The 27,576-nt window shown below is 39.2% G+C and overlaps 1 protein-coding gene across 3 annotated transcripts; it reads left to right on the top strand.

Moving 5' to 3' along the window:
- The first annotated feature begins 2,650 nt into the window (after positions 1 to 2,650).
- On the top strand, positions 2,651 to 27,280 carry Morf4l1 (mortality factor 4 like 1). 3 transcript variants are annotated; one of them, XM_021638707.1, is made up of 13 exons: positions 2,651 to 2,936; positions 7,928 to 7,974; positions 12,108 to 12,175; positions 15,136 to 15,252; positions 16,276 to 16,362; positions 18,374 to 18,454; positions 21,550 to 21,575; positions 21,971 to 22,059; positions 22,741 to 22,842; positions 23,948 to 24,036; positions 24,558 to 24,730; positions 25,287 to 25,371; positions 26,549 to 27,280. In XM_021638707.1, the coding sequence occupies exons 1-13, from the start codon at positions 2,897 to 2,899 to the stop codon at positions 26,631 to 26,633; spliced, it is 1,089 nt and encodes a 362-aa protein (XP_021494382.1). In that variant the 5' UTR covers positions 2,651 to 2,896; the 3' UTR covers positions 26,634 to 27,280. The 3 variants fall into 3 exon arrangements, with proteins under 3 accessions (XP_021494382.1, XP_060241522.1, XP_021494383.1); XM_060385539.1 differs by having other exon boundaries at positions 15,139 to 15,252; XM_021638708.1 differs by lacking the exon at positions 15,136 to 15,252.
- The last annotated feature ends 296 nt before the right edge of the window (positions 27,281 to 27,576 follow it).

Genomic DNA, 27,576 nt, shown 5'->3' on the forward strand with positions numbered 1-27,576 from the left:
TTCACCGAAGTGAGTTTTCTCAGCTTCCATCCCAAACCCAATACAATTACCATAACCAGGAACCACACTTTGACCAACACTGCTTAGTTACACATATGTATTTAAAACATTTTATTACGTTTTAATTTTGTCTCTATATATATGTGTTGTGTGCTTGCCTGAGAATGAGGGGTCAGGGAGGAAGGAAGGGATGGAGAAACAGAGGGAGGGAGCTTGCATTTGGAAGTCAGAGGACAACTGGGTCTTTCCTTCCACTATGTAGATCCCAGAGATCAGGCTCTTTTCTCCACTGAGCTATCTCACTGGCCAGGTGCACTATCTGTGTCTCTCTCCTTCTGTGTAAACCTAAACCTCATGTCAGAATCCTGAAGATAAATTGGAAACAGGGATGCCACTGAACCCCTTAATTTGTTTCTTTCCCAGTATGGTTACAGTGAATAAATGACTTTTCTCTACTTTTTACTACTATGTGTCTGTTAAGTTGACCCATTAGGGATGGGCTGAACCTGGCTTGTTAGGGCTGCTAGGGCCCAAGGTCTGACACCAAAACTCCAGTAACAGCTAATTATTAAAAAACAAAAAGAGTTTTACCCTTTTTAGTCCAGTTCTTACACTTTTCATTGTCATTTTCAGGATAACAAGACACTGTGGCATTCTCAAGAGTCACATCACAATGAGAATCATGTATGTTCATGTCAAAACCAGACATGAGAGCCGGTCGAGGTGGTACACGCTTTTAATCCCAGCACTCAGGAGGCAGAGGCAGGCAGATCTCTGTGAGTTCAAGGACAGCCTGGTCTACAAAGTGAGTCAAAGACAGCCAAGACAACACAGAGAAATCTTACCTTGAAAAATTAAACCAAACCAAACCAACCAAACAACAATAACAACAACAACAACAAAAAGCTGGTCATGATGGCACATAACTATAATTCTATCATTTGATAAATGAAGACAAGAGAATAATCCATGCTAATGTAGTGAGTTTGATACCAGTCATGGGAAACATAAGATGTCTCAAAAATAAGGGCTAATGAGATAACTCAATGGACAAACTACTTGATGACCTCAGTTCAATCCACAGAAGCCATGTAAAGCAGGAGATGTTCTCAAGTAGCTAGAATCCCAACGCTCCTGTAGTAAGAGCTTATCCTTCGGCCACCGAACTCCCCAGTGGCATGTGTGTACCCCCACTTACACATACAACACAACATGTACACACATGTACACAGATAGATAAATAAATACATGGATGAAATAAAAGTAATGTCAGACATTCAAAATGGCTCAGGTTTTTCAGAATTTGAATGTCATGAATAACAAATACTATTATCACCATTAATGCAGCACACACGTGTGTGCGTGTGCACACTGTATTAGTGCCACAGGGTTTTCCTCCAGTCCCAGTGGCAGTCAATTTAGCTGGTGAACGCTTTCCTTATAGTGTTTTCAGATATATAAAATAAAAAAGCATAAGATTATAAACGAGAATAGTTTTATAAAAATAAAACTATCAAATACTTAAAAATATGGTAGGTGTATGCTTTATCACTGATATAGTAAATGACAGAATCTAGATCAGGTCTATTAAATAAAAATATTTTCAATATCTAGTTTATTCTTAACTGTGTAAATGTGTGTGTGTGTGTGTGTGTTTGTGTGTGTGTGGTATGTCCATGCACATGGATGCAGGTGCCCTCAGAACCTAGGGGCGTCAGATCCTCCTGGAGCTGTAGTTAACGGTAGTTGAGAGCTGTCTGACAGCAGCTGGGAGTTTCTAGTGGAAACTGGAAGCGTCTGTGAGAGCAGAACACGATCTTACCCACGGAGTCATCTCTCTAGCCCCAAGCTGGGTTTATTTATGTGCACTGATTTTTTATTTTTATTTTTTGCCTGCATGAATGTCTCTGAGAGAGGGCATGATCCCCTGGAACTGGAGTTAGAGACAGTTGTGACCTGCCATGTGGGTGCTGGGAATTGAACTGGGGTCCTCTAAAAGCACAGCCGGTGCTCTTATCTCCAGCCCGAAAGATTTTGTTTGTGTTTTATTTTTCAGATTGACTTTACATCCAAATATTACCTCAAAGAAATAAGGTGACAAAAAGGCTATAGAGAGGTCAGGTATGGAACCCTGACTTTGGCATTAGTCAAGGTTTGCCTCCTACTGTGAGACTAAGTATTCAAAAGTCAGAAGTTGCAAATCTACTCGATCCCCAAAACAGGGCATGACTTCTAAACACTGAAGGTTCTGGAGCGGACCCCCTTCTTGCTCGCTTCTAGCTTCATTTCTGCCTTCCAAAGCTCTCCTAGGCAGAGTGCTGGGGTGGCGATTCCTTGGAACACAGGCTGCAGAGACAAGTCCTGTCCTCAGGCCACTTCAACACCCCACATCTCCGCGGCCTCATCGCCTACTTGGGCATCTGCCCCTTGAGCCTTTTCCATCCTTTTATCGCCAGCCAGTGATTTACTTATTCCTTCCTCCTTGTCACCTCCAGAAAATCAAATCTGGGTTTTAACAAGCCTCTGGGGTCTAGATACTCGGAGGGGGTCGGGGGGGGGGGGGATAGGGACGGGCCGGGGAAGGGGGAGGGAGGAGGGGCGGCTCCCGCTCCCCTCCCCCACCCGGCTCCGCGCGAGCCGAGGCGGAACTACTAATCCCGGCGTGCCTCGGGCGCGGCACGGGCGCAGGCTTGCGTGCGTCGCGGGCAGCCGTTGGCCGAGGGGGCGGCTGGTCGGGTCGCGGTGCTGTGAGGTCAGCCGGCTCTGGCAAATCGCGCCCAGGATGTAGAGCTGGCTGTTCCCGACGGCGCGACTGACGCGAAGTTGGGTGGGGTAGAGAGTAGGGGGCGGTAGTCGGGGGTGGTGGGAGAAGGAGGAGGCGGCGAATCACTTATAAATGGCGCCCAAGCAGGACCCGAAGCCGAAATTCCAGGAGGGTGAGTGTGCGGCCTTGGGGAAAGGCACCTAACGGCTCGGGGGAGGGAGGCCGGCCCGGGGCGGTTGAGGCGTGGGGGGCCGGTGTCGTCGCGGCCCGGGGCCCGGGGCGACCCGCGGGCAGTGCTTTGTGAGGGGAAGGCGCACTGCGGAGGGCGGCTTCGGGGCGTCCTCGGGCGACCGCGCTCCGTGGCGCCCGGGCGGGCGTCTGCCTCGGGCGGGGCCGAGGGAGCCCCGTGCGCGCGGCAGGGCCTCGGCGCTTGTTTGTTTTTGTTTTCCTGAGAGCCGAGGGAGAGTCTATTGTGGGGAGGCGGCCGGCGGGCGAGCGATGGCGACGGTTAGGAAGTGATGTGGCGTGGGGGGAGGGGAGCAGCGGCCGCCCCATCCCCCGCGCCGACGCGCCGCCCCGGGCCGCGCGGGCGACCGTGGGCCGGAGCCTCGGGGCTGCTGGGACGTACGGGGTCTGTCTGAGCGTTCTGCGGAGTCCCGCTGCCGGGGAGGACCGGGGGGTGGGGTGGGGTGGGGTGGGCCGGGCGACCCCGCGGCGGGAGAAGTGCGTTGTAAGATGGCCGCGCCAAGATGGCGGCGCCATCATGGCTGCCGGCGTCTGGCAGCTAGGCGCAGCTTCGGGCCAGAAGCAGCGCCCCCTGGCACCGAGATGGCGCGCGGGCGGGGTGCCTCCTTTTGCCTCGGAGTGATGGGTGGGGACAGAAAAACCTTGAGCCCCGGGAGCCGGTTCGTCGGCTCGCTGTTGCCTGAAGGCATCGTTTTGCTGTCCTCGGAGCGGGGCGCCGGGGCCCTTTTGCTCTGTGTTCGCTCCAGAGCCGTCGCACGTGAGCACCTTAGTGCGTCTCCGGGGTCCTTGGCCTCGTCATGTTTTAAGCACGGCGGTTGCTTTGACTGGTTGCAGTAGTGTTAGATTAATGGCGACTTGGAAGCTGGTGTTTATGAATTGGCTTAGAACGAGAACAGCGTTGCTGATCAACAGTAACGGTAATCCAGCGGAAAACAGTTACTCAGTTCTCAAAACTCATCCGTCGGGGTAGTTTACTAATACACCAAAGGAAGTAAAACTGTAAACATAAAGAGGAACACTTTAAACATTTTATTGCCACGGCCGTCTGTGCTTGTTATCGTACAGGCTGAGTCCTGCCTAACTGTTGTTTTAGAGGGATGTTTAACCATTAACGTGCTAGACTTTTTTTCAGTCTCAATCCCCGAACGTAAAGGTCTTAACTACACGATGTACTTAAGGGTATTTCACGAGTATTTTGGTGTGAACTCAATACTTCTCTCACTTTGAGAAATTGTGGCCGTTCATTATTTTGTTAGGTGTTTTTGAGAACGTTTTTTTGTTTTGGTTTTTAAGGCAAGTCTTGGTATGTTACCCTAGCTACTGATTGATTCTCCTGTCTTTAAGTCTTCAGAGTGTAGCAGCTAAACCTTGATTACCGTATCTTATAAGTTCTCTTAATGGTATAGACTTGTAATGATACTTAAAGTAGATTTTGAGGGGCTGGAGAGATCAGGTGCTTTCAGAGGCAAGCATGAGGAACCGAGCTTGGGTCCCTAGCAAGCATTTTTAAAAGTCTGTTTATCTCTGGGTGCAGTGGTGCATGCCTTTAATCCAAGCACTCAGGAGGCAGAGGTCAGCAGATCTCCCGGTTCGTGGCCATCCTGGTCTACTTTAGAGTTTCAGTACATCCAGGGCTACACAGAGAAACTGGTGTGTAGGGTGGGATGGGGGTTGCTGTTTATCCTTCGGTGGTAGGTGGGTGGGTGGGACTGGTGCTGGTGGATGGATCTCTGTAGCTCATTGGCCAGCTAGTCTACTAATGGGTGAGCTACGGTTACAGTGAGAGACCATCTCAAAAAATAGTGTGAAGAGTTCGTTTAAGCTGCTGTTGAAGATGCTGAACTGGCTGGCCTTTACATGTAGAGAAATGCTGTACACTGTAGTTTTGCTAAATACGGAATAGTTGGGTTCCTTTGTAATGTGATGTGTTTCATGTATTAGAGCATGCTAAGAAGCTCATAGAATTGTCCAGGTTGTCAGAGCACAAAGACTTGTTTGATGTTAGGAACTAGAAATCAAGAATGGCTTTTTTGAAGGAAGTGTTTTCTTTCTAAAGGAGATGTTCACTAAGTGAGGTGGGTAAGAGCAAACCAGAAAGTTGGGGTAATTGGAGAAGAGTGGGAACAAAGGCTAGGTTATGAAAGCTTTGTAAATCCCTGTGACACATACCTAAAATTCCATCCAGCATTAGAAAAGCAGAGGCAGGATGATCAGCCGTAAAATGACCCGACTCAGAAAATGAAACAGAACCAAAAAAACAAAACAAAAAATCAAAGCTGAAACATATAACTATCTTTGAAAAAATCTCACTTGGTATGTATAAAAGATGGTGTAATATGCTTGGTCCCTACCTTGACTGATTCCTAGGATCCACGTGATGGAGGTAAAGAACTGTCTTGTCTCCCACAAGTTCTGACCTCCACATATGTGCAGTGAAACGTGTGCATACACCTACTCACCTCCCCACAATAAATAAAAGCTCAGGAAAGGAAAAATATTTAGTGTTAATGGTATTGTTTTGAAAGCTTGGTAGAATTGATAGTGAAAGGTGGTGAGTATTCATTTGTGTGTGTTTTGCATTATTTTATGTGTATGAGTGTTTCACCTGCATGTGTGTCTGTGTGTCATATATGGGTCTGGTGCCCTCCGAAGCCAGAAGAAGGCATTGGATTTCCACGAATTGGAGTTGTGAGCCTAGTGTGGGTGCTGGGAATGGAAGTTTCTCAGTCCTCTGGAGGGGCTGTTCTTAAATAATCACAAGCTAGTAAGGAGACAGCCTAGGGCAAGATTGTTGTAGTTTGAAACTAGAGTAGACCTAAGGGTGGAGAGCTGTGCTGTTGTAATTTGTCCTTTCCTGAGTCTTTGCACTTAAACTTTATTAGCCTGCTTTACAGCAGCTAGCTTTGTATATATTTTTTTCATAATTTAAAGAGCCTTACTTAGCGTAGTTTTTAGCTGAAGCAGCCAATTTTTTTTTAAAAAAGCAATATTACTTCAGAGTAGCTTAAAAGGTACCTGTAGTGAAGTTCATAATCACATATGTGATCATAGTGCTTTTGTATAACAGCAGAATGTTTTGCCCATTTTTGTGGATCTTAACCTTGAACTGTTTGAAAAGAAAGTTAGTCATTTTATCATCTTTATTCAAGGTGGACATAGCTTTAGTAATGCTTTCATCAGTTGAGTAGTACAAAATTTCACGGAGAATCTTGCTGTTAAGGTTACTGGCACTTATTCTGGAAGGTTAGAAAAAAAAAGTTTCTAAAATCACTCCATGGCCAAGGATGCATGTGGCTCCGTTGGAAGAGTGCTCCCATAGCATGCGCAAAGCCATGGATTCTACCAAAGGTGGTGGGTAGGATCAGCATTTGTTTCCCTCTTCTAGTTTTACATGTTCATTCTATGTTCTATGGGTCGTGAACTACAGATAAACTACTACACTTTTTCGTACTTGTTTCTTCTGTCTAGTTCCTCCTTTATTTGTGAACTGGCACAAGTAACTGACTTTCTGACTTCTTAATGGGAAGAAACGTACAATATAAGTGTAGAAAAGGATACAAGCGCGTTTGCTTGCCTGTGTGTTTTTTATAAATGTGAAATGCTTGACACACAGTAGTGCTGGCAAATAGGTGCTTTTAAGGTTTCATTTAAAAGTGAGAAGGTCTTACATGTAGCCTTGGCTGGCCTATGTAGAACATACTGGCCCTGAATTCAAGAGGTCTGTCAGGGCTGGAGAGATGGCTCAGAGGTTAAGAGCACTGTCTGCTCTTCCAGAGGTTTTGAGTTCAATTCCCAGCAACCACATGGTGATTCACAACCATCTATAGTGAGATCTGGTGCTCTCTTCTGGCGTGCACACACATGGAGGCAGAACACTGAGGACATAATAAATAAATAAATCTTTAAAAAAAAAAAAAGAGGTCTGTCAGCCTCTGCCTCCTGAGTGCTGGGATTAAAGGTATGTACAATCATGTTAGGTCCATAATAGCTATTTATAATATATTTTTAATGTATTAGTTTTCAGCATAGGACTGGTAGATTAAATTTTATAGCCATATAACTGACCTTGTTGGATACTTCAGTTGGCCTTGCAATGTGTTGAAAGCAAGTGGACTGAAAATAATGTGAGAGATAAACTTTTGCTACCATCATGTGGAGTCAAGTTTAGAAATCAACATGCCCAATTTGTTTAATGAGCACAGATGGCTTCAAATCTCAACTCTAGCCAGATTTTATTTGGATTTGCAAGTACTGGTGGTAGATTGAGCATTGGGTGTAAGTTCCCAGAGTTAGGATTATTTCTGTCTGTTGCTCATTGGATAGACTAGCTTCTAGAATACTGAGAAATAAACATAGGTAGGATAACTTAAAACTATTCCATCTCTCATGTGATTAGAAATTTTAATGTGTGGAGAGAATATTTGGTAAAAAGAAGCAGAGGTCAGTCAAATGACTAAACTTAAGATACTTGGAGGTTTTTTAAAAATTATATTTCCAAGTTGGTCATGATGGTGCACGCCTGTAATCCCAGCAGAGGCAGGTTGGTCTACAAAGCGAATCCAGGACAGCAAAGGCCACACAAAGAAAAAACCCTGTCTCGAACAAACAAAAAATAAAAAAATTCTATTTCCAGATAATTAGAACAAGTGAACTAGCCCAACATTATCCCACGGGTAACTACAGTAGATTTTATGAGGTGATCAGATTATTTAAATATAAATAGAAATTTGTTTGTTGCTGACCTTGGATACTAAAGATAAGGATTTGTTCTGAAGCATTCATGTATATAGTCTTACCTGTTTTTCCTACTTTTACTGGGACAAATATAATGTGTGTAGTGGCTCTTGGAGTCACACTGTTCTAAATGAATGACAAAGGACTCAGAATTAACTTGGCCCTTCCCCCCCTATTTTACAGGTGAGCGAGTGCTATGCTTTCATGGGCCTCTTCTGTATGAAGCAAAGGTATGGAGCCTGTTTTCTTTTGAGAAGGTCAAAAATGTTGGCTAGGTCTGACTTTTTAAAATCAAATTACAGTATTCTTACCGGGTATATAAAAACTATTTTATGGTTTTCATAGGTTCATAACTCTTCTATTGTCATTTTGAGTTTGGTGCTGCTTGTTTGATGGTGGATGGAGAAAGTTCAGATATTGATACTCTTTGGTTAAAGATGTATTTATTTATTTATGCAGTGTTCTGCCTCCATACTAGAAGGCACTGGCTCTCACTATAGATGGCTATGAGTGATTGCCGGGAATTGAACTCAGGACCTTTAGAAACAGCCTGTTAAATATATTCTCTGCGATATTCTCTGCGAGAGGTTTATTAGAAGGGTATGGAGGAAGTGGGTAGCTGGACATGGTGGGGGAAGAGAGGGGGAAAGTGAAGGGGAAAGGGCAAAGGGCGTGCCGAGAGAGAGAGAGAGAGAGAGAGAGAGAGAGAGAGAGAGAGAGAGAAGAGTGTAAGAGAGGAAAAGCAAAGAGTGTAAGAGAGACCATGTGTCGGATCGGCCCTTTTAAGGGGGCACGATAACCATGCCTTCCAGGTGTGGCCACCTGGCTGGTGACATCATGACATCATAGGTTGCTGGGTAACCCAGAAGCAGGTTGTGTTTCAAAATACTAAGACAGCCAATGTTCTTAATCTCAGAGCTATCTCTCCAGCCCCCTCCTGTGACTTTTCTAAACTTAGTAAAGGTTTGTCTGTTGGAAAAGCATTTAAGTGATAAATGAAGGTTGGTTGGTTCTAGCAAGTATCATTTTATAGTTAATAACTCAACAGAAAACTATACTGTATGCTTACAAGCACTTAGAGGATAACCTCAAGTGCTGGTCTCCTCTTCCTATCTTTGAAAGACAGTCCTTATACATGCCTATCTTACCTTCAGATTTCCTAGGATTCTTTTCTTCTCCAACTTCCATATCAGTGTAGGAGGAGCAGGATCATATGCGTTTTGGAGATCATATGAATTCTGCCTGCATGGCAAGCACTATTACCCACTGAGCCATTTATTACCTTTGCTTTAACAATTGATGTTTAACTTCTCTCTGCACACTGTGTGTGTGCGTGCATGCATGTGTCTTTCTCTTTGGGTCTGTCTGGTGTTTTTCAGACTTGAGTTAAATGCTTAAGCTGGCTTTGAACTAACAAGCAGTCCTCTTGCCTCATCCTCTCATGCTGAGGTCTCACACAGATGTGAACCACCATTGCCTGGTTGTCATATCCATTAAACTTCTGTTTTGTTAATTTGGATGGCAAAGTTTGAGTTCTGAGTGAATAAGGCTTTTTTTTTTTTTCTGTTCCATCATGTGCTCTTCTTAATATAAAAATTGACTTTAAATTTAGCCAGAGGTGCTTGGTGGTGGTGGTACATGCCTTTAATCCTGGTAGTCAGGCAGGTAGATCTCTTGAGTTCAAGGACAGTCAGGACTACATAAAACCCTATCTCAAAAAACCAAAAATAAAATAAAAAGACCAGAGATAACAGTATAATGCCATTATTTTTATTTTAATTAAAAATGTTTGCAGTGCTCAGGATTAAACCCAGAGCTTTGTATATTCTTGGAAGAGAGCTACCACTGCAGTTATACCCCCATTTTACAATAACTCCAAGGACCTGGCTTCCATTCCCAGTACCCACATGCTGACATACAACCAAATATACTTTAGTTCCAGGGGATCTAGCACTCTCTTCTGATCTAGCACTTATGTATATATCAGGAACACATATGGTACACATATACATAACAGCCTAGAATAATTTAATTTTGGTGACTTTTGGTAGAATTTAGGTTGGGGTATCATTCTGGTGCTTGAACCCAGAGATTTAAACACTATAGCACTGAGCTATACCAGAACAGGAAATTGAAAGTTTCCTTAGCTGTTTGCTTTTGAGATAGGGTCTTGCTGTAGAGCTCAGAGTGTTCTTAACCTCAGTCTAGACACCATATGCTTACTCTGACTGCCTGAAGATTGGGACTGCAGGCATTTCTTTCTTTTCTTTTTTCTTTTCTTTTCTTTTCTAAGATTTTATTTATTTATTTATTACATATATATAGTGTTCTGCCTGCACTAGATCTCATTATAGATGGTTGTGAGCCACCATGTGGTTGCTGGGAATTAAACTCAGGACCTTTGGAAGAACAGCCAGTGCTCTTAACCTCTGAGCCATCTCTCCAGCCCCGGCATTTCTTTCATAGTTTTTGTTTGTTTGTTTTGTTTTAACCACTATATTATATATACAACGTTCTGCCTGCGTGTATATCTGCACGCCAGAAGAGGGCACCAGATCTCATTATAGATGGTTGTGAACGACCACGTGGTTGCTGGGAATTGAAATCATGACCTCTGGAAAAGCAGTCAGTGCTCTTAATGCCTGAGCCATCTCTCCAGCCCCTCTTTCTTAGTTTTTAAAACATTATTTTAAGACAGGTGCTCACTTTGTAGGCTTTGCTGGCTTGGAACTCTTTAGACAAGGGTGATCTTGAACTCACAGAATGACTGCTCTACCTCATCCAGATTGGGATTAATTTTAAAGGTGTGCTTGGGCAGGCATTTAAGAATTGAACAAAAAGGCTGCTGACTGATTACATGGTACAGTACTTATCTATCATGATTGAGACCCTATGAACTCAATCCTACCACCACCACCACCCCTGGCGGGGGTGGGTGAGGGGGAATGGACCACCCCACAAATGTGTATTGAGTGCTGGCACTGGTGTATGACCAAGCTATTTGGTACAGGCTAGTTGAGACAGAAAGATTACTTAGAGTACAGAGTTCAAGGATAGCCTGGATAGCTTAGTGAGACTTTCTTACAAAGTAGTAAACAAGGCAGGTGACAAAGCTCAGTGGAAAGGCATTTTTCATGACTGAGGCACTGGTTCAGTCCCCATTACAGAAAACCAGCAAAGGTCTAGTAACACTCAAACACATATACACATACTCTGTACATGTCCATATATAAGTATGTAAAGTATAATGTTTAAAGCAGTTTCTGTGTGATTTTTCTAGGAAGTTTATATTTGTATGAGAATATTCTTAGCAAATATAGTGCCAGGCAGTTCTGACTAAAAATGTTCACCTCTCATGTTTTGAATGTAGAGGTGTTTGTTTATAACTGTGAGTCTTTTTTATAATCTTGTATGTTTTTCATTGTTAATTTGTTGTATGAACTTTGGGCACTCACACATTTGAACTAGCTGATTGTCTTTGGCAGCAAAATACTCGGTGAACAATTTTTAAATGGTAATTGGAGAAAACTATTGATTTGCCCATAGCGAACATCCTTAAATCCAAAGTCAGATAATAATCTCTTGTCAAAACAAGTGACCTTGTTTTGTTTAGCTATTTTTTTTTGTATACAATGTTGTCTGCTTGTATACCTGCACCCCAGAAGAGGGCACCAGATTTCATTATAGATGGTTGAGAGCTACCATGGAATTGAACTCAGAACTGGAAGATCAGTCATTGCTCTTAACCACTGAGCCATTTTTCCAGCCCCAGTTTAGATACTTTTAAGGGTACTTTTAAAACTAATTTAAAAAACTCAGCATAGTGTCTTTAATAGACTGATGAAATTCTTTTTGAAATAAATGTAGTTCTTAGCTAGAATTTAAACAAAAAACAAGAAAAGCATTTACTTTTGACCATGGATAGCAGATATAGCCTCTTGTGAGACAGCTTATTAATGCTGTCAGATTTGTGTTTATTTCTAAGTGGCCATTTTGTAAGGAAAAAAATGTTCTCAGCAGTAGGATTATAAAATCAAACTGGGACTTAGAGAGGGGCATGGGAGGAGATGGGAGAGGGAGGGTGGGATTGGGAGGGAATGAAGGAGGGGGCTACAGCTGGGATGAGTGAATAAACTAATAAAAAACAATAAAAATGTAATAAACATTAAATAAATAAACACATGTATAAATAAAAATAAAATCAAACTGACCAACTCTCAGTCCTTGAAGGTTCTCTAAAAGTTTTACAGCATCAAATGATTCAAACAAGATTTAATAAGTACATCTGTTATTACGATGCAGATTTGCTTTTGTTAAGAATAAGATTATGTGTATACTAAAGACTTTTTCTTTTTTATTTCAGTGTGTAAAGGTTGCCATAAAGGACAAACAAGTGAAATACTTTATCCATTACAGTGGTTGGAATAAAAAGTGAGTATTAGATCTTTAAAAAGCATTTGTCAACTGTTTTAAGCAAGGGTAAGCCATTTTTAGTATGGTGAAAGTATCAAGCAGAACTCAGCCATTTTATAAGTACTTGATCTTGGGAATATTTTTGTAGTGTCTGGTAGTTATTGACCAACTATCCTGATTGAATTATGAGGGCTTCATTTATCTTAAATAAATAAATAAATAACTTTATTTATTTAATAATTTGTTTTATTTAATAATGTTTTAGGATGGCCTGAGCACAAACCAAATGACTAATCTTTCTTATTTGTGCAGTTAAACTCAAAACTAGTTGTAGAACTAGCTGTAGAAATAGACCCATTTTAGGATATTTTGAGACATAATGCTAATGTTTACAGGAAGTATTTTCACATGGCTTAGTACCGAAAATTCTCATTTATAGAATTTAACTTTCTAGTGCTCACTTTCTGGAGTTCTTTCTCAGTATGTTCTTTTGGGGACTCAAAAGTAACAGCACCTAGTAAATTATCCAGGCCTTTTTGTTCTCTGGATTGAATAGCTTATTTTCACTAGGGGAAATTGTTTTATTATTAATCTTGTGTACTTCTGGGATGTCATTGCAAGGGACTAGCCATTCAGGAATTAACTTTCTGATAACTCCCAGGGCTTAATGTTTTGTCTCTCACTTGACCAAGAATCTGATACTTCTTTATATGGGAGGACATGCCAACTGTTGTGATGGTTGGTACTCTTGATGTAGAAGTTTTGTTTTTTCTCTTAAGTTTACTGGCTCTTTAACTTTGGTGCAAATTTATATTTTATAGTTTTTCTATCTAAATGACCAACCAGTCAATAAAGTTTGTTTGTTAAAAATATGTAAATGCTTTTAGGTGAGAAATACCAAACTTTTAACTTATTTTATTAGTATAATTTTAGAAAGGCCACAATTCAAAATACATGAAAGCATACTCTGATAAGTTGTGAATAAAGTATTTCTAATAATGATTAGTGGGTAATGTTAGCATTTCAGAATGATGCCAGTCTCAAACTAAGAAATTGGGAGCTGGGTGTACTGGCACACCCTTTTAATCCCTGCATGCAGGAGGCAGTGGCAGGCTGATCTCTGAGTTCCAGGTTAGCCAGAACTACATAGTGAAACCCTACCCCCCCCCCCCCAAAAAAAAAAGAAAAAGCAATAAGTTTTGATCTTAAGTTGTAGCTAGGAAATGGATTTTTTTTTTTTGAAATTTTTTTTATAATTATTTTTGAAAATGGACTTTTATTTTGTGGCTTCTAGAGTATCCCCATATGAAAAAATGAACTGAAAAACTGAATTTCCATCTTTAATTTATGAGGCTTGTATTTTACATGCTAATGTCCAGATAAAATGTCTAATAGACTCTTTCCTGTAGGAAGTAGAATGTCTTCTGTATGCCTATGGGGGATAGGAAAGTTAAAAGTTCATATAAAATAAGGAAAGGAAACACAAAACACATTCATGGGGTGGGCCTACTTTTCTTCCCTTGCACACTTTAACTTAGAATTTTGTTTTAATAGCTGTCAATACAGCCTTCATGCTTCATTCTTGTAGTTTGTATAAATTACATATGGATATTTATAGGTCAATATCTGTATATTAGGTTGCTGTTTTTGTTGATTGCCATCAATTAGGAAAACCAAAGCCTCTCTGGTTTTCTAGTTTTACTTTTTCAAAAAGTAGTTGTTCCTTTGTTGGAATGTGGTTCATGATAGAAATAAGTGGTAGTTTCATTCAGATCGTTCTCCTGGGAAAAGAAAAGGGGAAATAACTATAATAGGCATTATATGACTGTCATATACTATGACTGCTGTTGCAGTGTACTGAGGGAAATGAAGGTCTCATAGGTGGCTTTCATAGTTGACTTGCTAAACATGCTTTTTTAACCTTTCTTGGAGTATTTAGAAGTGATTTTTCATTTTCCTTTTTTGAGACTGGTCTTGCTTTATAGCTTTGGCTATCCTGGAATTTGCAGTAATCTTTCTGCCTCATGAGTGCTGAGATTATGCTTGTGCCACCACATCTAGCTCTAGAGAAACCTTTAAAACCATTTCAGAGGAGTGTTCTTTAAATGCCTGTCAAGTATATTCTGTATATGTTTATTTTTGCCTGTGGATTAACTTTTGGATTAGGCACACACAGCTACAGCTACTTTGGAATATATATATATATATATATATATATATATATATTTGGTCTATACTTAAAATTTGAGTGGCCCTCAGCTTAATATAGTAAGAGATTGTCTATTTTGTTTTTCTCAGGTTCAGCAAGGATTTTTAACTCTTTGCTTATAAGCTCCTGGAGTGGCTTGATAATTGGATATTGGTCAAAGTGCTTGTTTAGATATCGTTCATATCTGAAAGGGAAGGAGTTTCTAAGGTTTGAAAGCAGTTAAAAGGTAGCACCCTTTGATTTTTGGGAGAATAAGGTTATACTTTTTTTTAAAAGATCTTTATGGAAAGGGATGTAGTTCAGTGGTAAAGTGTCCGTTTCCCCCTCCCCCCCAGCATGCATGGAGCCCTGGGCCCAATCTCTAATACTCGTCCCACCCCACAAAAAAAAAAGGAGGGGGGAAGATGGTTTGTAAAACACTTATGTATTTAGAAAAATGGTCTTAATTTTTAGCCCTACCTAGTCTGGAGTTTGTGTAGGCCAGGCTGTCCCGGAACTCAAATGTACCTGTTTCTACCTCTACAGTGTGTGTCATTATGCCCTGCTGTAGAACACCTTTAAAATACACTGGTACAGCAAAATTCTTCAAACTGGAATTTTTTTTGAACATTAGTTTAAATACACTTTCAAAGTTACAGTAAATACATCTTACTGGAATTTGTTGACACAGACATTAAAATATTCCATTTGTAAATGAATCTTGATAAAGCTTAAGCTAAATTCTGCACATAGTTACTGAGATTACTTTGTACTATGCTGTCTGTATCAGAAGTGCTGTGAGGCCCAGGCGCTCTGAAAAATCTTTGAAGACACGTGAGGATATTGTAGCCCTTTTTCCTGTTCCTGAAGGAGCTCCCTCAGTACACCACCCCCTCCTGACCTCTAGGTAAATGCATGTTTTAAAGTTTTCTTTAGGAAATCATGTTGAAGAATGTTTTTTTTTTTATTTATTAATTTTCCTTTTGGCTATTCTCTGTAAGAGGTCAGAGGTGGGATTCATTAAGTAAAAGATTGCCTCAGGAATGCACCTGATTGTGTCACTAATGGAGCTCCATCAGCAGGAGAAAAGACTAATTTTGCTTAAAAAGTTCAACATTCTACAAGAAAGTTTTGTTTTCCCATACACATCAGCAAAAAGGCTCGTTTTTGTGAGAAGCCAGATAGCTACCTTAGCCATCCTTGGAAGTTGCAGTACTCCCTTTGAGTAGAAGAAAGTGAACCATAAGGTATCTGAAAAACTATTTTAAGCCTTTAATGTAAAGACTTAGCCATCTAGGTGGTGAGTATTGTAGACTTTATGATGTATTCCTGATGTACCTTTTTAGCATATGTGAGCTGTGTAACTTAAGATAGTACTGTAATGGCTTAGAGACTCTTAAGTGAATTATTCTTAGGCAATTTAAAAATGATTTGGATAATCTACATACATAGTTTATATTTGGAATGTGTTAGTTGAGAGTGGATTTACAGTGCTAGGGTATCATTATTTCAGAAAAAGCTGGGCAAGATTTGTGTATTCATTTAATTACAGATTTTGGGATACTGAGGCAAGACGATTAATGTGAATTCAAGGCCCATTTGGAATTCATAAAAAATTGTCTCAACTATGGTTAACAAGATGGTTCAGTTGGTAAAAGTACTTGCCACCAAGTTTGAAGACCCAAGTTGGATCCCCAGGACCTACATGCTGAAAGAAATTGACTCCAAAAAGCTGTTCTCTGACCTCTATACACATACTGTACCATGCACTTGTACACACATACAAATAAATAGATGTTAAAAGTACAAAATTAAAATATGTTATTTCAAGGAATTCTGACGTTTTAACTCTTATTTTTAAATGTTAATTGGAAGAGAACCTAAGCTGTTAAAAATGTTCTTAAGTGCTATTTTAACTTGTCTTTTTCAGTTGGGATGAATGGGTTCCAGAAAGCAGAGTACTCAAATATGTGGACACCAATTTGCAGAAGCAGCGAGAACTTCAAAAGGCCAATCAGTAAGTTTGTTAAGAAACTGAGTTTTGAGATTTATGGACAAGGAATGAACAAAATGGGATCATGGTGATCTCCCTTTCTATTTTTGATTCCAGTGTTAATGCTGGATTTCAAGTAATTACATACTTTCTAGATAAAAGAAATATCGAAGTTTATTTCTAAAAATGAATTTTTAAAGAAATATTCTGGCTCTTAAAATTTTAAGAAAATTAACCTGCTGCTAGGTATAATTTTTGGATGCTTTTTGCACTAGTTGTCTTGCTACTGTTACTGAGTTTCTGATGAAGGGCGATTGGCAGGTTGTATTGTGTTCCTGAACTTCCTCAGTTCCTGTGACACATACCATGGGCTGTCCATTTCCATATGCTTAGAAATAGTCAATCAAATGGCAAAAAAAAGTAAATAAATAAAAAATAAAAAATCCTCTCATTTCTGAGTCTGTTTTTAGAATTTGGCAGAAAGTGCTAGGAATCGTAGATGCAAACTCACTGATAATCTTGCTTAATTAACCTCCTCTTCTGTGCTGTGGAAAACATAGTTAACTGATGGGGAAACAGAAAGGAAGAGATATTCCCATTAATGTTCACATTGAGGAAAAAAATAACCCATAAAACTTACAGGACAGTTATTACATTTGAATTTTACAGAATTAAAAAATAAGATTATAATATGATGGAATCAAGTTAAAAGAAAACATTGTGACTTACGGTGAATTTCCAACCAGGAATAGCACTGGAATTTTCAGTTTCTGAAAATTTGTACTACTTTAACTTTAATTTTAGTAGCAAAGGTTTGTTTGTTTGCATTCATATATTTATTTTGTGTGGACATGGGTTTGTCTTAATGAGATTGTGGAGGTTGGAGTCAGTTTTTTTTCCTACTTTTATGTAGGGTCCAGGGTCAGTAGCACTTTGACCTCTTGGACCACCCCTCTGGCTTTGCGCATGGTTTCTTGAGTATTTTTATTTCTGTAGACCTTTAAGAAATTTATTTTTGGGTTTTATATATATAAACACATATGTGTTTATATGTGGGCTCCACGTGTATGCCTGGTGCCTAAGTATCAGATCCCCTGGAGTTATAGATAGTTGTGAGCCACCATGTAGGTGCTGGGAATAAAACTCAGGCCTTTTACAAGAGCAAGGAGTGCTCTAAACCTCTAAGCTGTCTTCCCAGAGCAGGCTTACCTAAATCTTCTGCCTCTCAATGCATATATGTATGTGGGCTTGCGGGGGGGGGGGGGGGGCGGCGCCACACTCAGTTTTTAAAATTAAAAATATGGAAATTTAATTTTTTAAGTTTTATTTATTCATTTACTTAATGTGTATGAATGCTCTCTATCTGCATGTATCCCTGCACGCCAGAAGAGGGCATTAGATCACTTTACAGATGGTTGTGAGGCACCATGTGGGTGCTGGGAATTGAACTCAGGACCTCTAGAAATCAGACAGTGCTCTTCACTGCTGAGCCATCTCTCCAGCCCAGAAATTTAATTCTTGTTCCTGTGTCCTAGGCAGAAATTTCAGGCCTTCTACACACGCACACACACACACACACACAAATAAATTTTTTTTTTTTTTTTTTTTTTTTTTGGTCTGCTTGTATGTATGCACACCAGAAGATAGCATCAAATTCCATGTAGTTATGAGCAGCCATGTGGGTCCTGGGAATTGAATTTAGGACCTCTGGAAGAGCAGCCAGTGTTCTTAACTGCTAGGCTATCTCTTCAGCTCCAATTTCAGACTACCTGTGGGTATTACCTTTTATTTTGTAATACAGTGAATCTGTACAACATAACAATGTGGAACATTCTGGAAGTGTACTTACAGTAACAGATAAACTTGAAAAATTTTTCTTAGTCTCACTGTATAAACCTTGGCTGGCCTTGACCTTAAAGGAATCTACCTGCTTTGCCTTTTAAAAGTTCTGGGATTAAAGGTGTGTGCCACTATACATGTTTGGGAACTACAGTTTAAAGTGCTTTATGATGACTTTTTGACATTATTTTTGAAGGGAACAATATGCAGAGGGCAAGATGAGAGGGGCTGCTCCAGGAAAGAAGACATCTGGTCTGCAACAGAAAAATGTTGAAGTGTAAGATGCTCTTGGTTTATATATATTAATATTGCATGCTTCTTTAAGTGTAATTCAGATTTATGGTTGGTTATGATACTTATTTAATCTCTAATGGGGGCTTTAAAAAAGTCAGTGAAATTTTTATTTCTCAGATAACAGGTTGCTAAAGTAATTTGAAATTCACAATAACTGTTTGATTTTCCTTAGCCTCTTTCCTTGTGCTAGAATATTTGCAACATTAACATTTAAGCTGGTGGCATACGCCTATAATTCCAGCACTTGGGGAAGCAGAGGCAGGCCAATCTTTGCGAGTTCAAGGCCAGCCTGCTCTACAAAGTGAATCCAGGACAACCAAGGCTACACAGAGAAACCTGTCTTGAAAAACAAAACAAAACACAAAAAAATTGCATTGTTTTAGCCTGTAATTCAGTGCCAATATATGCTTTTACAGTTCTTAAAATTTTTTAAAGATTTATAAGATTAATGCAGTATTCTGCCTGCATGTGTGCCTGCAGTCCAGAAGAGGTCACCAGAATTCATACATGGTTTTGAGCCACCATGTAGTTGCTGGGAATTGAACTCAGGACCTTTAGAAGAACAGCCAATGTTCTTAACCTGAGCCATCTCTCCAGCCCTACAGTTTTGTTTGAAGTTACATGTGTATACACGTATAATGTTTGTAGAAGTGAATTGTCAGGTAGTCATGAGTATTGAGATAATTATTTTGGCTAAGGATACTTTTTCAGTAGTGTAAATATGTATTACAAAATGAGAAAGAATAGGGTAACTTGTTAACTCTGGATTGTAAGGCTTCTTGTTAACCAGCCCATAGTATGAAAGCCATTACATACATTGTATCTCTATAAAGATTATGTACCTGGAACTGACTGTAGAAAAGATGACCAAATACATGATTAGTAATAAGAAAACAGGATATAACTATTATTTGTACTTTTTGAGAATTTCACACATATATGCAATGTACTTTGGTTATGTCTATCCCAGTACTTTCCTCTCCAACCCTAGATACCCCCTTTTCAATAGGTCTCTCACCAGTCTTTTTTTTTTTTTAAGTCTAATGAATATAGTTACTGCTAGTTTTGTGTTCATGGGGTGTAGGGCCATTCACTGGAGCATGGGCCACCTAATAGTGGCCATACCCCTAAAGAAAAATGGCTTCCTCTTTGCCAGCAGCCATAAATTGCCAATAACTCCTCAACTAAGAGGTAGGGCCTCATGGGTTCTTTTCCTTCCATGCTAGAATGTTGGCTTGTGCAGGTAACTAGTGCAACAGCTCTGTCATGTCCAGAAGACAGCATTTCACAACACTCTGTCCCTATTCTGCCTTTACATTTGTTCACACCCTCTTAGGCTTTGTTCCCTGACCTTGGTGGGGGAAAATAGAACAGTACAGATGTCCCAATCGGGGTGAGCATTCACAGTGAAGTCTTCTGAGCACTTTGACCAGTTACAAGTCTGTAGCTTTTTTGGCCCAAGGTTGAGAGCAGTACTAATATATATATAAAGTAGTTTGCCAATAACCATTTACAAAAAACAATAATAAATTTCCCTGTAGAACCTATGACCTCGGTCGGCCACATGTGGGCTTTTGACCAGGTTTACAATAATTAGGCATGAATTCCGTCCTCTTGAGTAGGCTTCAAAAATCTCTTTTCACAATAGTTGATTACCTCTGTAACAGTCATCACTATTGTACCACTGAAACATTATCTTCTTATGCTGGGTAGAACACTATCTTTCAGATATTTTTGTTTTGTTTTGAGACAGGGTCTCAATATATAGCCTTGGTTGTTCTGGAACTCATTATGTAGACCAGGCTGGCCTCAAAGAGAACCTCTTGCCTCTGCTTTCCGAGTGCTGGGGGTGAAGTTGTGTGCCCCCCCCCCCAGGTTAAATCCATCATTCATTCATTCATTCTTGTTAAGCTTATATTTTAAACTAGCTTACAAAATAGCATTACCATGCATTTTTATTTTGAGTTTACTATCCTACTTCCTTTCCTTCTGGGCTCTTTTTCTTCTTTTAAGGACTGATTTATTTGTATGTGTTTGGGTGTTTTTTCTGCATGGTATGTCTATGCATATAAAGGTCAGAAGGGATTCCTTGGAGTTGGAGTTAACAAACATGTTAGCTGTGTTCTAGGTGCTGGGTACAAAACAGGTCCTCTGGAAGAGCAGCCAATGTTCTTAATGACTGATTATCTCTCTAGTCCCCAAACATAATTCCTAACAGTTTATATTTTGATTCTATAAGTTTTAGAAGCAGAACACTCAAAATTTATTGTATGAATCCTACAGTACTTTTAAGAACTGGCCTTTTTTGTTCCCGTGAATCATTAGCACGTATGTGCAGGTGAAGTTCTTGGTTTAATTGAACTTGGAAATACTGTTGTCAACTCTTTTCTACTATAAACTTCAACCTTATGAAGTAAAGGAAAATTTAAGTTTGGCCACATTGTTTTTTTAAAGATGAGCTTTGTACTCAAAAGAGATCTGCCTGCTTCTGTTTCCCCAGTGTTGGGATTAAAGATGTGTACCTCCACACCCACCCTTTTGTTGTTGCTATTATTATTGTTTGTTTAGTGGTTGTTTTTTTGTTTTTTTTTTTGTTTTTTTTTTTTGTTTTTTTTGAGACAGAGTTTTCTCTGTGTAGCCTTGGCTGGCCTAAACCAGCTCTCAAACTCAGAGATCTATCTGCAACTCTTATCTTGCTGAGTGCTGGAATTAGAGGCACATGCCACCCTCCCTGTCTGTTAAATTATTTTTTATAATTTTTAAATTGATGTGTACATCTGGCTATGTGTGGTCACAAGTATGCAGGATCCCACAGAAGCAGGTGGATCTCCGAGATTGAGGCCGTCCTGGTCTACATAGTGAGTTCCATGATAGCCAGAGCTACATAGTGAGGCCTTGTCTCAGTAATAATAGTAATAACATCAACAATAGTAACAACTATTATTATTAAGATTAATGTTTTGGGAAACAAAAATATAGTCATTGATAATTTTGGGTGGGTCATTTCTCTCTGAATTTACCATTCATTGGAGTTGGAACATTTTTCTAGGAGTAACTTTTGTTTTCTTCTCTTTTCAGGAAAACAAAAAAGAACAAGCAGAAAAGTAAGAGTATAAACTTTTTAAAAGTTGATGTATTCTTTATAGCATTTAGATTGTGAATTCACTATGTTAAACTGACATTTAATAGTATGTGGTTTATTGACCCCCAGGTAGAGGTTTCACAACAGTGTTATATGTAGATAAGGACAGAATGGTTTTCATCTTTTGACTTTCTGTAAGATGTAGTTGTTTTCACCTATCTGCTTTAGTCTTAATGATTCGATTAGGAAGATAGCATTTTAAATACTTGTTATTAGATCTTTTCCTAAATGAATTATTAAGTTTTTAATTTTAGAAATATTATTAAGTTGGCTTTATGAAACATCTGTAATGGGAAAATGAGAACCATGATTTATTTGTTAACCATTTCTGCCCTACCTCCCATACACTTTTTGTAGCACCTGGAAATGGAGATGGTGGCAGTACCAGTGAGACACCTCAGCCTCCTAGGAAGAAAAGAGCCCGGGTAGATCCTACAGTTGAAAATGTGAGTTGTCCCCCCATCCCCTGGCTGTCCTAAAACCCCTAATGATTCTTCTCCTTTACTTCCCCACTCCCACTGTTTGTGTTTGAGGCAGCATCTTGCTATGTTGTTTTCATTAGCTTTGGACTTTAGAGCCTCATGCCTCAAGCTTCTAAATGCCAGGGTTACTGACAAGTGCAAGTTCAGATCTAGTTCTGACAAAGTTGCGGTCTAGTAGAGACTTAAAGTGTCTTTGGCTGTGCATGATGCTGCATGCCTTTAATCCAGCTCGTAGGAGGTTGAGATAGGCAGGCAGATAGATCTTTGAGTTCGAGGCTAGTCTGGTCTACTGAGTTCTAGGACAGCCAGAGCTACGTCTTGAAAGAAAGCCATGTTTGGGATAACTATTTGGGTATCAACAGTAAAAGTGATGATGTTGTTAAACTGTATCAATTCAGAATATTCCATTTCCAGAAGAGACAATGCATTAAGGGCCACTATGACTCAAGACTATGAACTTTGTTCTAGCTGTATGATTTTAGGTGTGTTTGTTTGTTTTGTTTGTTTGTTTTGTTTTTTCATGACAGTTCCTTCTTTATAAGTGGCTCCTTCAAGGAATTAGTGTATACCTGGTGTCTTAAAGGTCAAAAGAGAAGTTACTGTTCAGCAAGAAAAATTTGCAATACCTTCACATTTTCTATTTAGGAAGAAACATTCATGAACAGAGTTGAAGTTAAAGTAAAGATTCCTGAAGAGCTGAAACCATGGCTTGTGGATGACTGGGACTTGATCACCAGACAAAAGCAGGTAATTTAGAATGACGCAGGTGTACTTAGTTTTTGAATCATTTTCCCCCTGCATGTGTATGTCTGCATAGCATGGCTTGTGTAGTACCTGTGGAGGGTATTGGGTTTCCTGTTAGATGGTTGTTAGCCACCATGTGGGGTGTTGGGAATTGAAACTGAGTCCCCTATCTAATCCCTTAAAATTTTATTTGTTTATGATTAAGAAAGTTGAAAGTTGATGGAGCATAACTCTTTAAAAAAAACTAATATGTAGAGAAACATGTTTTTCCATCTGAATGTTACTTAACATTAAAAATGCATCAACACGTCCTGATAGTGGAATATAGTAGAAAGCAAATAACATTGCCTTCAATTGATCCTGAATATACTTAAGGTCCTAGGTTTACTCATTTGCAGAATGTTGTAAAAATATCCGCCCCCACCCCATGGAGAGGTACAGGAAGCTACCTTGCTCTAAAACAGTGGATGCCAACAGCAGAACAGTTTGGCCACTAAGTAAATTTTGTGATTTACAGAGTATGGATGATGGGTTCCTTGAGAATTATGAGCAATTCAAAAGTAGATACACCACTGAAAAGCCCACCCCTAAATAAACCATGCCTCAGAAAAGCTGCATATGAAAGTTGTGTCCCTAGAGCTCTATTTTAGCTGTTGGGGAGGACTCTGTGGATCTTTCAAGTGTCAGCTTTCTGAATCTTGTTTGTTTACTAAGTCTTAGGCGCTGCTATCTTCCCTCCTGAAGGGACATGTTGAAAATCTGAAGAAACTGCTTTCACAATGTAGGAATATAGGAATCCAGAAAAACTTGAACATCTCTAAGAGTTGGGTTGTCTTAAGTCCAGATTAAGGAAATATGGACAGACTATTTGAATTGACAAATTGAGGTCCAGTGGGAATAATGGGGATGAGAATAATTCATTAGTTTGAGCTTCATAGGCACAGTTGGAATTTGGTTGAAGTTACTTGATTAGATTATGCAATTGCATCTCCCTGCATAATATTTGTGATCTTGAACACATTTATCAGGCTTTCTGTGATTCATCTACTTTTGTTGGAAGAAATGTAATTTTTCTTGATAAGCATTTGTGTTCAAATTTTTTCCTTAGCTATTTTATCTTCCGGCCAAGAAGAATGTGGATTCCATTTTGGAGGATTATGCAAATTATAAGAAATCTCGAGGAAATACAGATAATAAGTAAGTATGCAGCCTTTTGAATATACACAAAGTACTTAAGAGTACTTTTTTAGGGTACAACTATGCTATGCTGTAAGTACACAGTCATTAAAAGTTTCACTATTAGCCAGGTGTGGTGGTATGTGCTTTAATCCCAGCGCTCTGGAGGCAGAAGCAGGTGGATCTCTGAATTCCAAGACATCCAGGGCTATTAAACAGAGAAACCCTGTCTTGAAAAACTTAAAAGTTTTACTATTTGGAAGCCTGGTGGTGACAGTGGCACACACCTTTAATCCCATCACTTGGGAGGCTGGGGCAGGAGGATCTCTGAGTTTGAGGCAAGCCTGGTCTACATAGTGAGTTCCAGGATAGCCAAGGACATACAAGGAACTGTGTCTCGACCCCCCTCCCCCCCAAAAAAAAGGTTTTTACTATTTTTGAAAGTATAAATGCCTACCTTCTTGTGTTTGCCATAGTTCTTACCTTTATGTCCTCTCCAGAAAGGAAATAATTTGAAAGTAATGTTCTTATTCTTTTATCAGGGAGTATGCTGTTAATGAGGTTGTAGCAGGGATAAAGGAGTACTTCAATGTAATGTTGGGCACTCAGCTACTCTACAAATTTGAGAGACCACAGTATGCTGAAATTCTCGCTGATCACCCCGATGCACCCATGTCCCAGGTGTATGGAGCGCCACATTTACTGAGATTATTTGGTAATAAGACTTTTTAGATATGTTTTCTTTTGAGCCTTTAATAATTGATTTTTTTGGTCTTTGCTAAGTAACCCAGAGGTAACATAACTTTCTAAAACATGACTGTTTCAGTTTGGATTTTTATTTAGACTTAAAAGACTTGAGAAGTTTGAAAAAATCATTAAGACTAGGGAGAGAGCCCAACCTGTAAAATTGAAGTGAAGAGCTTCCCAAACCCACATAAAAATAGTATGGTGATAGTAGTGCACACTTGTGATCCAGTGCTGGGACAGCAGAGATGGGCATCTTGGGGTCTCAGAGGGTACCCTGACCTAATTTGTGGACCCCAGTCCAGTGAGAAAGGGACACTTTTTTTTAAAGGTTGATGGCACTTGAGGAAAGACATATTCAAGGTTGCCTTTTAGTCTGCCAGACACACATACACATGCACCTACATATACACATAAAATCATTTAGTTTTATGGAATCAGTGACAGTTGAATTGCTTTGTACATAGTTAACATGCATGGTTATAGTGCTGCCTTGGATAGAACTAACATAATTCTTTGTCTCATAGTGCGAATTGGAGCGATGTTGGCCTACACACCTTTAGATGAGAAAAGCCTTGCTTTATTACTGAACTATCTACATGATTTTCTCAAGTAAGTTTAATTGAGATCATGAACAATTGGGGTGCTACTTAACAAAATAATTACTAAAATAAGTATCTGTACAGATGTCATAAGTCAATAGAACAATTTAAATTACATAAATGGGAATCTCACAGATGATAAAGAGTACCTATAAGTGCTGTAATGGAAATGATACAGTGACTAGATCTCCAAGCTATTAAGTCAGTGAAAACATTGTAGGTTGATATTTGTAGATTTACAGTGTTGGAGAGTAAAAAGATAATCTATAAACTGGTAAGGAGGTAAATTAAAAAAGGTACAGTAGAGACTTCGAGAAATAGAAGTAATGTCTGAGTTGGGCTGGTGGCTCATGCCTATCAAAATTGAGGCAGGATTTTTTTTTAAGTTGGAGTTCAGACTAAGCTATAAACTGAGGCCAGTCTCAAAAACAATGCCCAGTAATATAATAATAAAAACAGAAATTAACAGTAAACATCTTTTGTTAGTTGAGTTTAATAGATTGAAGAAAGGCAGTTCTAGCTTCTATATCATGCTGGCATTTTCATTTTAGGGAAGAACTTAAAAGCAAGCAGCTTTTGAAAATGATAGGGTGCGCTAAATATTCTAACAAGATACTAGTTAAGACAGAGTTGAAGAACAGGCACTGCTCTGATTCTTTGGAGAGAAACAATTTGAAAAAGACTGGGAGTTCTAGAATATGGATCACAGATGCTGTGGATTACTTCTTGTACTTGTTATTGAGAGGAAGGATTTTAGTTTTTGATTGTTTATAGCCTCTTTTCTAACAGTGGTAAATACTTTCTCCAGACTCTTTAATTTCTTTGATAACACATAAATGCACTATTGTTTCATATTTTGTATCCCTTTATTTCAGGTTTGAACTTGAAATATGTTTGTAGACTACCTTGTACTAAATTGAACAGTCTTGAAAAAGCTAAAGAAAATGAATATTGTTTTAGGGTACTGCTACTATGTAGTAGGATAGCTGTTTGCAAATTCCTTCAGGTTGAAGACAATGTTCCTTGTTTAAAAGAGAGTAACTTGACAACTGCAGTTGTGTCTGTTACATATATTACTAGTTTAGATTGTAATAATGAGATTTTTTTTTCTGGGAGGGAGTGATCTATACTTAGTATAATATAAGACTTTTAACATTTTTACAATGAATTAACAATTTTCTTTTTAGGTACCTGGCAAAGAATTCCGCAACTTTGTTCAGTGCCAGTGATTATGAAGTGGCTCCTCCTGAGTACCACCGAAAAGCCGTGTGAGGGGTGTGCTCTCTCACTCATGCTTGGATCTCTGTAAACAGTTTGGTTCTTAGTCCTTCTCTTGTACAAATGATGTACTTTGAAGACCATTAGTGTATAACAGTTGATGTTTGTTTTCTCTTTGATTTTAAACAGAGAAAAATAAAAGGAGTCACTGCTCCTTTTTTCTTTCTTTTTTCATTTCAAAGTTTCTACCAGTGTATTCAGTGATGGACAACAGAGACATGCTGTAGAGTGTTTTATTGCCTAGTTGACAAAGCTGCTTTTGAATGCTGGTGGTTCTGTTCCTTTGACACTGCGCACTTTTATAATATGTGTTAATGCTCTATGACAAAATGCTCTGATTCCTAGTGCCAAAGGTTCACTTCAGTGTATATAACTGAACACTCATTCATCTGTGCTCTTTTTTTTTTTTTTTTAATGGTGCTTAAAGAGCCCATTCTTTGCAAGTCATCCATGTTGTTCCTTAGGCATTTTATCTTTGCTCAATTGTTAAAAGAATGGTGGCTTGTTTTCATTGTTTTTGTATTTGTGTCTAATGCACGTTTTAACATAGACGCAATGCATCGTGTAGCTACAGTTTTATGGAAAAGTCAATCTTGTAGTTGTTTTTCAGATCTTCAATAAATTTTTTCTTTTAAATTTCAGGAGATGGTGTGCTGTGTTAATTAAAACCTTGGCACATTGTATATTGTAATTAGACACTAATTGCTCAGGATACTTTAATTATCTGGTTGATCTTTATGGAATGAAAGCTTACTTGGATGTGGAGTAAACTATTGTTTATTGAAATTTGTCACCTTGAGTCGTAGCTAAAAGGCTTGATGTCCACATGATAGTTTTCTTTATTTAGATTCTGGGTAATTTCGAGCATTGAGGACATTTTACCTGTGTAAAAATAGCTTTTTGTTGGTCATTGTTTATATTATATTTCTGTGAAGAT

The sequence above is a fragment of the Meriones unguiculatus genome, chromosome 6 (genome assembly GCF_030254825.1).
Source record: "Meriones unguiculatus strain TT.TT164.6M chromosome 6, Bangor_MerUng_6.1, whole genome shotgun sequence".
NCBI lineage: Eukaryota > Metazoa > Chordata > Mammalia > Rodentia > Muridae > Meriones > Meriones unguiculatus.